Here is an 11075-nt window from a genome sequence, read left to right on the forward strand (position 1 = left end):
TTAAAAATACTCTTAACCATGTAATAGATAAGAGATTTGTAGCAATTAAAAAACTAAAATGATTTGATTTGGAACAGTTAACACAATTTATATTGTGCATGTAGTTAACAATCTAGTTTCGAAAAATAAACCTTTATATATAATGCATGCATTATATGTATACTCTAATTTACTTGTAAATACATTATATGATCCCCGATTCTTTTTTTTTATCATGAAAGATTGTATTTTTTTTTTTTTTTTTTTTTGCTTTAGTTATTCCCGTAGACTGTAAGGATCTTCAATCAGATGGATACATTAATTCAGGGGTGTATGAAATCTACCCCTATGGCATAATGACCAGTCCTGTCCGTGTTTACTGCGACATGACAACTATGGACGGAGGGTGGACGGTAGGTTCTTCAAAAATTTAAATGAATAATATAACTCGAATTGTTTTTGACGTCTTAAGGATTAAAGATAAAAATGAATATATATTATGAAAACAAGAGCTTGATCCAAAGAGTCGTATCACTTCGAGTTGGCAGGCGCAGATCATCAGATCAAACGAGACTCGAGGCGGCTCTTCGGATCAAGTTATTGCTATAATTACAAATTTATTACTCCCTTATCAATAGTTAAATATGACAAAATGTAAGTTTATTGATCAATAGTGTGATAATTATCAATTAAAAAGGATAATTAGTAGGGACTTTTTGATGCGCAAGAAAAATGGCGTCATGCCTATGCGTATTACGTCATCAGTTTCAGAGTGGTGATATGGATTCAGAAAACCACAGTGTGGTGATCTGATAAGTCCGCGATCACGATTCACACAATTGCTTAAAATAAACAGTAATATTGAGTGATACACATTAGGTATGATATAAATTTGAATATTTTGAGTTTCTATCATAACATATAGTTTTTATGATTGTTCGAAGCAATAAATTGAATTGTTATTCATGTTAATTTCCAAAGGCCATTCAGAAACGCATAGACGGATCCGTTAGATTTAACAGGACCTGGACGGAATACAAAAATGGTTTTGGTTCCCCGGAACAGAATGTCTGGGTTGGTAAGTGAAAATGGATTCAAAATAGGAACTGATAAGTAAAAAATTAGAGCTTAATAAAGATCTGAATTTAAGATTAGGTAATATGTGTTCTACGATATTCACATATCATGAATTGATTACTTAAAAATGAATAGAAAAAGAGGAAAATCTATCAGAGGCAAAGTCTTAATAAGATTGAATTTAGCACCAACATCTACATACGTATGGAAAATGATTTGATTTTTTATCACGATATATTTATATCTTTGATAGAATTAATTGTATTTTGAGGATTTTCAGTTGATTTAAAATACATCTTAATACAGGAAATGACTTAATACATCAGTTAACAAAAGAAAACAACTCGACCCTTTATGTGTCTATCACTCTTCATAATGGCGCAACGCTGTATGAAATGTACGACAGATTCTCTATCTCTGACGAAACAGCGAAATATAAACTCTTTCTTGCAGGACCTGCCACGGGAAACTTAGGTAGGTGTATTCATGTTATTTTATTAAAGAGGGGTTCAAATCACGTATATCATCATTTAATTCTTTGCATTGAAATATTATTAAGTTGTTGAAAAGAGACACATATACGTATATTTTTCCTATCCTTTTTTATTCCACGGTAATTTTACCTGAATGAATCAGACATTCGTGATAAATGCTTTTAAACTCCGATACATGTTTGTTTACATGATTTTTTGTTGTTTCACTTTCACTCCGCTAAATACTGATCAGTAGTTATGGAATATTTGGTTGTAGCCTTAAGATATATGCACTGCCCTTTCACTCACAAACTGAGAATTTTAATGTAAAGTTGGAAAAAATAAGTTTAATTTTTATAATTCCAATTACGAAGATTAAAAATTGTTTCTTTTTTAGACATTCATACCATCCATTGTTTCTCTACAGCGTTTAATGAAAAATTAAAAGAACAAATTTAATAAAGTTTGGAAAATTGTAAACTTACTAATACGTTCGGATTTTAGTCTGCCGTAAACAATTATTATTCCTCTAATATACAAAACGTATAATTATTATTAAACATGGCCATAAAATTAAGTTTTACGGTCACATTAAATTTGTTCGTTTAATAAAATTTAACGTAGATCTTTACCTCATTATTTTTTGTTAAATTCACACTTTACTTTATAATACTTCCAAAAATAAAGTTATATACGGAGAATTGTAAACTTACTAATACGTGCAAATTTTATTCTTTCATAAACTAATATTAAATCTCTTGTATATGTGATGAAAATGTACGGATTATACCTTCCCATATAATTAAGATTTAAGGTTGTATTTGATGAAATTCAACATTATTATATTATTGCATAATATTTTTATTTTACATTTATTCCATCAATAATTTGTATGGTTTACAATTGTGGGTTTTTTGGCAAGTATTTTACAATCTTACACAAATCCATTTCTCATTCAATTTTATTTCAATAGTGTACAAACAATGAGTTCTAACAAAGTACAAAATATTTCAAATTTAAGCCTAAAAGTCAGAATTAAAAAATTTACAATCATGATTGTAGCTCAATTATAATGGAGTAAATTTCTACATACTAGTAGTAAGTAATATACTGAAGTAATTATAAATAATATAAGAATAGTATTGTATGTAAAATTCAAATCCGCAATAAATCAAAACACAACCGGTAAAAAATGTAGTCATTCTGGAGTCCAAAAGACTGCAAAATCTGACTGAAACTGCCCCTATTAAAACTTCTGCATGGGTTGTAAATGGCTTTTCAATTTCCCACAATAAATTATATCATACTTTGCATAAAAAGAATAAAAGTTGCCAATAAAAGTTGTCCATTCTTTTTACATGTACATTTTAATAAGACACACTAAGCCACTAACAGAGAAGCCTCACTCGCCCACAAGCAACAGCAAAAGGATCGGTCAGAGACACCACCTTTCTCTTACTTGGGTATCAAGATCTGCAACTTACTGCCAGCATAGCTCTTTTAGACCACCCTAATATTGTTTCCCAAGTATTTCAACAATAGATGTCCATGCACTAATTAGCCAAGTTCAACTTGAAAAATACTTAATGTTGACTGTGAAAAATACAAGACCCAAAAAAATCCTTTATATCATTTGGTTATGTCAATTCAAATTAAGGAAAAAGTATCACAATTACACAAAACAATAGCAGCTTAAATTTGTTTACAATACATGTAGCTCATTTCTGTTCCAACTGCTACGTTTATTGCTTGATGATTGTAATATAACATATCATCATTAAATCAACGTTACATTGGAATGCAAAATATTTCGATAGTGATATTTTCAACTTTGCTTTAAAATATCAAAAATGAGCTCTGAAACATGCACATATAAAAGTCCTGTATAAACATATGTAAAAGTATATTTAACAATTTTTTAAGCCTTAATTACAATTCCATAACTCATAATTCATAAACTCTCTTACTTCAAATGGAAGGAAACAAATTAATATTTCACTCTTGCAATATCAATTGTAATATTTATTAAAATCACAATTTACCCCTTTTTTACTCAGAAATGTCTCTACCTCATTTGCCTATTCTATTTTTTACATCTATGACTCACTAAGCCACTGACAGAGAAGCCTCACTCGCCCACAAGCAAAAGCAAAAGGATCGGTCAGAGACACCACCTTTCTCTTACTTGGGTATCAAGATTTGCAACTTACTGCCAGCAAACTCTTTCAGACTACCCTTGATCATGATTGTCTTATTTTTTCCACAATAATGTCCATGCACTTATTATTTAAGTTAGACTTGTACATATATGTGAGATATAAATCAAGATTAAAATGTATGTGATTGCAGACCAATAAATGTTTAAACAATAAAATACATAACAGTTTTAATCTGTAATCAAGCATAAGAAAAAACTTTCACTGTCAAAAATACAACACTAGGTATATTTTTCTTATCTAACATTGAATTTGTGCAAAACAGTAGCAACTCAGATATTTCATCTCTAATAGCCCATCTCTGTTCAATTAATACATCCATAGGTTTGACTCTTTTAGATTCTTTATTTGTCCTAGTTCTTCTTATGCTCTGTCTTTTAGAGTGCTTTGATTTGAGAATGGCACTTTTGGTGTCCTGTTCTTTGAAGACATTCTCACATTTATCAGAACGCAACTTCAGCTTTCTAATTTCATAGATAGTATTATCTTTAGAATCATTTTTTGTACTATGAAGATGTAACCAATATTTGAAACTGCTTTTTCTTGCTTCTTCTTCTCTTCATGCCAAGAAGTTTTCAGCTCTGGAGAAGCACACCTAGCTCCTAATTTCTACAATAAACATAAAAATAAATACCCATTTGCCTATATATACATATTATATGTGTGCTTCCGGATTTATGCAATTGCATATATTAGATAGTAAAAACAAAATCTGAGTTGATTTTAAATTATCATTTGACCTAGAGGAAACACAGCTCAATTTTGCTTAATTAAAAATTTACAGAAGACTACAAAAGATATGCCATTTTTTCAAATCTGGGTAATAAAGACAGATAATTATCTATAATTTCAGGCCAGCGAGCTACAGATTTCGAAGCGTGTAAATTTGGGTCTAATGATTTTTTTCACCATCTTTTTTTTGGAGCATTTTACCTGCTTGACCTTGAACATGTTGAGATGCCCTTTTCTCTGCTCCTCCACACTTATTCTTTCATTTAGCAGCAAGATACTATGGATATGGTAAAAAGCTGTCATAAACAAAATATGAAAAATTAATAATAGGTGTGGCTCTCCATAGAAAGAATATACAAAAAAGGAGAAAAAATATACAAACAGGGTATACTTATGACTAACATGACTACAGCAAGAAGATAATATTTTACACAATGAAAAAAATTCTCTGTGTCATCTAGTTAAGTGAATTGCATAAAAAAAACATATAATTATATGTATAGATCAAATTTATAGACGACAAAATATGATATGAAACATACATAATGGTACCGTAGTCCGAGCTCATGAAATTTGAAGCTTTACAAAGTTTACGAAAATGCAAAGAATAGCATTTACAGCATTTATCATATTAAGACACACATATATATAGTTTCACAGCAGCAAGCTGCAGAATTTGTGGAAGTACATGTAAATTGGGGATTGGCGACTTTTTGCCATCTTTTTTTTTTTAGCAATTTACCAATATATTTACCTGCTTGACCTTGAATATGTTGATGTGCGCAGCCCTTTTCTTCATGTTCCTCCCCGATATTTTATTTAATGTAGCACAAAGATACTATGGATAAAAAAAAATATGAAAAATTTAAAAGCAGGTATGGCATGGTAGAAAAACTATACAAACAGATGTATTTATGATATAGAGCAAGTAGATAACATTCATACAATAATAAAATCCTCAAATTTTGTGATCTAGTACATATTATGATATGTATTATATTAAATTTAGAGACGACAAAACATGATATCAAATGGGTGTACATACTCGGAACACCTGGAATTTAAGAGTAAACTTAAATGCAAAGGTTAGCATCTACAGCATTTAACATGCAAGTTATTGGTATAATGAACAAGTGATTTAACATAAAGTAAAATATATTAACAACTTACACTGAAGATAGCAAGTTTTTAAAGTGGACAACAAATGCAAACTTCCAGTAAATGGTGGCAATCTCATACACAATAAGTTGTACAACAAATGATTAGTTGTACCTCATATTGGGTAGTGAAATATCTGGTCAAGTCACTTTCAGGACGAGAGCCTCAGCAAGTTCAATGTTGATCATTCCCATAGCTACTTCAAACTTTTCTGGCACAATTTCTGAAAAAAAGATGTATACTGCAGGGATTTTTATTCAAACTAGGAATAATTCTCATGAATGTAAAAATTTGAAAAGTTTATAGATGACCGACTAATACCAGACACAGAACAGAAACTCGCTCGGGTCTTAAAATGGCTCAGGTGAGCTAAAATAAATCAATTCATGTGATTTTATTGATCTTATCAGAAAATTTAAGAAATCTTACCGTTGTGTTAATCTTCATACTGCTTTTGTCATTTCTTGTGAGCATTTGGATTCATGTAAATAATGCATGCATAATTGTGCATCATAGAATGTGATAGCTATTTTTAATAATTCATGAATGCTTACGTATTTAACGTAAAAAAATTATGCATAGCTCAGAATCCATTGCTATTGTATTTTAAGGATAAGGAAAATAAGAATATAAACCTCGTATTGTCTACTTGGTAAAGAGCATTTCAAGTTGTTGCAATATTTTTTATACTCTTATGCATAAAGATACAAGTTAATAAAACATTGTTTGTTTATTTGTGATAATAGAAAATTTGAGCGGTATGGTTCTCACCATTTTCACAAGCTGTCTACATAGCCGGCGTTATGGGGAATCGTCTCAGGCACAGTCCACACTGCAACTATTGAAATAATCAAAATAAGTGCTCAATATATTCTTGAGTAGGCATTAAGAAATAAATAAATAATTTATTACATTGTACAACACTCTCTGTAAATGCTGAACAGAGGAACACTTTAGTGACAAAAATTCTGAAACCAAACCCAACGAAAAAATTCTGGTTAAAATCCATCTTTAAGTTAGATGGTTAAAAGTGTTAAATAATTATTACAAAATGTAAATAGCGCTTGCCAAAACGTTTTTACTGCCAGACATTTTATGTGTACAGCCCAGACTAAGGAACAGTAACATTATCAGTAGCAGAGGCAATTATTCATTCAAGGACACATGATAAAATTTTGTACATTGTTCCTACCGCTAAACAGGGTCGTAAATGTCTTCATCTTCTGTTAAAACATAAATTCCATCCCAAGTTTATCATGCTTCTCCTTTTCGAGTAACTCTCTTTCGCCCCTTCCTCCCGTACAACATCATGATCAAGTTCAACATGGCTGCGTGGAACTCTCCAAAAAATTGAATTTCGGCGCGGTGTGTTGTTTTTAAATAAATTGCTTTTCGAGCCCGACTTCGATCCCGATGTAATTGTAGTACAGTGGTAGTCGATAGAGAAAAAAAAGTTATATTCCACAGTTTTGAAAAATCTACATAAGGGTTAAATAAATAAAAATGAGAAATAAATAAATTAAAATGAATTGGGTGCCTAAATATTTTTTTTCAAAAATGTTTCAACATAAGTTTACATTAGGTATAAAGAATTATTTATGACATATTCAAAATACCAAAAAATGTACTTAAACTTTAAGTATAAGCATATTTACTTTTACATGTCGATATTCGTAAACGGGACGTATAATTATCTCAATTAAACTATATTATTCTCGACGTATTTTGCATTAAATATGATTATACTTGTTTGAAAACTGTATTTAATTATATCACAATATATCTCATGTAAAATTTACCGTTATACATAAATTAAATTCAATACAAGAAATTTACTGGAGTAAACGAATTTATTAAATTATATTAAACGCGACTTTTCATGCAGTGTATATTGCTATTCTTACGCGGGTTTGTTAAGGCAGCACACGGATCAGAATTCGGCGAATTAAGACTTTTTTATAATGGTTAACACTAATAAATCAGAAAAGTTACGGATGAAACTGTTGCTATCATTATGCATTTTATAGACTTCAATGGGACTTATACAACAGGAAGCACTTCACCTTGTCGTCATCACGTGACGTCTGTAATTAGAATATATGCCTTAATGAAAAAGTAACATTACTCCGGGGATACTTAATTTCAATTTGTAATATCAAGTATGTAAAATATTTCTGTACCATACAAAGTGCTGCTAAAATCCTACCGTCCTATCAGAAAAATAATTATTCAACACTTTCGGTCGAAACCTTCACAAAATTTTACATTTCGTTCAAAACATCGAAAAAAATGCATCAATTCCCGTTAACCATACGATTCTAGCAGCAATTTCCAAAAACAATAGAATAAGAACTTTAGATAGAAACATAAATTAAGTTTCAAAGTATGTGGCGTAGTGTTGAACTTTTGCATCTTTTTTTGTTACGAAAGACAGAAGAAAGGCTGATCGGTAAGTAAATACCCTACCTGCTTTAATATTACGAAGAACGTGTACAAGTATATTAGCCTAACTTTTTCATATGCTTTATTCCCACATGAAGCACACATGATATTCAATCTGAATGCTTTTAACTTCCGATTTCTTGTGTTTGTTTACATGATTTCTCGTTACGTTTCACTTTCCCTCTGCTACTGCATGATCAACAGTTATGACGTCACGGATTTGGTTTAACCCCTGTGATAACTACAGAGGTCCAAAAACGACAAAATTCCATTAATGTTTTGCCTCTGCATATTTTGATTCATTTTTACGACCTCAAATCAATCTTAGATATCAATTTTAAGAAATTGTTATCTCTAAACTTCACATCATATAGCTTACTATGACGACATATATAGGCAAGTAGAATATTTGGTTGTAACCTAAAGATACCTGCGTATTATTTGGGAAAAGTGGATCTTAACATGAACAACAGGCCAATCGTTGAATACTAGTAAATAGCAACGTTTATGCCTACTGATGTTTACATTTTAGGTCGAACACATGGTTCATGTCCCTTTATATTCAATATCAAATGGACTGAAAAATATACAAATATTATAAAGTGTGAAAGATGTAACAGGCGTTTGCAATATATAGTTCACTACAAAATATGTATAATATGTAATTATGTACCATGTGTCAACTTGAGAACACCAGTCCTTCAAGGATAAGAAAAATGAGCTGCATCTCTAAAGCATTAAAATGGTTTAAACACTGAGATTTTATCAGCTATTTCAATACCCGTGGTCACACGTGTTATTGTTCAGGGAACTGACAATTGTAAAATAAATATTTCAAAAAGGAGTAGTGAAGCAACCGACTTGCAGAACACCGTCGACTAACATAGAATTTAAAGTTTATTTGCAATCATAAGCATTAAATAATAGAATAAAATATATGAATTGCCAACTTCCTTTACAAAATAAAAAGTTAGAATGTTCTTTGTGCCTTTCCGATTACCATTAGATTTGTTTATTTTTTTCAGCGCAAAGTTCCTGATGTACATTGAGTAACCCACAATGCAATTCTCATTGAGCTGATGTGTCAGTAAATGTTGCCTCATTTGCCAATCTGATGAAAATATATATTGTGAAACATGTGAAATAACGAACAACGTTTAAGATCAAAAATCCACAAGAGAAATCAAAACACAAAATAGAGCAAACACGGACCTCCAAAACATCAGAGGTAGGATCAGGTGTCATGGAAGAGTGAGTATCCCCTCCCGATCGTCACATCCACCATGTGCTCCTTGTCATGATTGGGAAATACCAGAAAAGTCTGTCGTCAATTCAGTGTATAAATAATGGACTAACAATAAGTAAGAAAAAAATCAGTCAGCAGTTGACTCAATCTTGAATTGTATTTGCTGACAAGGTCATTGTATCGACAGAACTTACAAAATGATGACTTTAAACGAACCAGATGAAATTCCTGTTTCATAAACTTGTTTATCAACAATTTACCTCGTTTTTAGAAATTATTCATACATAGAGGATGCTCTTGCATATCAAATAAACAGATATATACAGACTCTATTTGTAATTGATGAAGGTATATGCTGCATAAGTAAGGAACATTGTCGATAGAAAAGTTAGTCATCACGATTACTATATAACTTGGTTGTTAGATTATCCTTAAGGTCTTTTTCAAGTAAAATATCCAAGTATGAATCAGATGAGCCAGACTTTGTAGTATCTTTTATCTCAAGGTATTTAAAATCAATTTTTGATTGAATAATCAATCCATTAAAATTAAATGATGTTTTATGAAATAATTAGAAGTTTGCTTGATGTCATAAAAATGTCAGTAACTTAGGTCTGCTAACCGGAACCATAAATGCACTCTCGTATGTGCTATTTCGAGGATATAAACCGGACATTAAGGACGACTTTTAATTAAATTCATGTTAATTACTATGCAACTGAAGTTTGTCTATAGGTTACGGACATCAAGTGATGCCTAGTATATTTCTAAAGAGGTAAGTATGAAATTTTTTGTAGCCGTTTCATAGTTTATTTTCAAAATTCATTGTGATTTTTTTTAAATACTGAAATCAAAACTCTCGATCAGCATTTCGACAAAATTGTCTTTTAGACCTCGGATTTGGATAACATTATATTTTAATTTTATTTTATTTGCTAAAGAAATATAAACTGAGGATACCCTATTTGTGTAGTGGTTTTGGATTTTAATTTCACTAGTCCTAGTTTTTTTTATGGTATTACATCAACACAGTAAATTTTGCATTAGGGAACTGACCTCATGCTTTGTTTTCTTTTCTGTGCCAGAAAAACGTCATGTTTTATGAACAATATCTCTTCAGAACATTACAGTGCTAAGGAAACTACACAGGAAGATACAAGACCTTTCAGTTTAAACTGAAAGAAGGCTTTCAGAGACTTTTCAGTTGCCATTCAGCCACTGAATGGCACATACATTTTAGTGACCTATCAGTTGCATTTCAGTCACATTTTAGGTACCTTTCAGTCACCATTCAGCGGAGACGTATCAATTGCACACTGTTATTAGCAGACCCATTTTTCTATATAAGGCAGAATTTATTCAAATTCTTATGTGTGAAAAGAAGAAAACATTTGCTGTTGCCTTCTACCCGACATTAAATGTATCCATGTGAGCATGAATGAAAGATACTACACCGTCTAACACATCTGTTTCATATTTGGATCTTTTACTTTAAAAAAAAACCTTTTTAATTTAACAACCAAGCTCCTCGATAAACGTAATGACTAACTTTTCTACCGTCAAATTCCCTTACTTAAACAGCAATTTACTTTAATCATTGCATACAGAGCTCATATATCCCAGTTGATTCGATCCACAAAGGTAGGTTCTACGTAAGAACAATTTCTAAAACTAGGTAAATTATTGACAAACAAGTTGATGAAACAGGAATATTAGCAGTTATGTTTAAGATCATCATTTCGTAAGTTTATG

At 31.0% G+C, this 11075-nt stretch overlaps 1 protein-coding gene and 1 long non-coding RNA gene across 2 annotated transcripts; one reads left to right on the forward strand and one right to left on the reverse strand.

Annotated features, from left to right (window-relative positions):
- Positions 1-255: 255 nt before the first annotated feature.
- On the forward strand, positions 256-3024 carry LOC134239823 (fibroleukin-like; the record flags this gene model as incomplete). The annotated part of the gene is made up of 4 exons (XM_062721957.1): positions 256-392; positions 961-1057; positions 1363-1530; positions 2915-3024. Coding segments are annotated over 4 exons (512 nt in total), but the record flags the coding sequence as incomplete, so codon positions are not given.
- Positions 3025-5830: 2806 nt separating this feature from the next.
- LOC134239824 (uncharacterized) lies at positions 5831-7213 on the reverse strand. Its single transcript, XR_009986306.1, has 3 exons — positions 6828-7213; positions 6407-6473; positions 5831-5858 (listed from the first exon to the last, which is right to left on the reverse strand). It is a non-coding gene; the product is annotated as an uncharacterized LOC134239824 (long non-coding RNA).
- Positions 7214-11075: the final 3862 nt, after the last annotated feature.

Source organism: Saccostrea cucullata, unplaced genomic scaffold (genome assembly GCF_032062105.1).
Source record: "Saccostrea cucullata isolate Sc308-1 unplaced genomic scaffold, CSIRO_AGI_Scuc_v1 ctg17655, whole genome shotgun sequence".
Taxonomy (NCBI): Eukaryota; Metazoa; Mollusca; class Bivalvia; order Ostreida; family Ostreidae; genus Saccostrea; species Saccostrea cuccullata.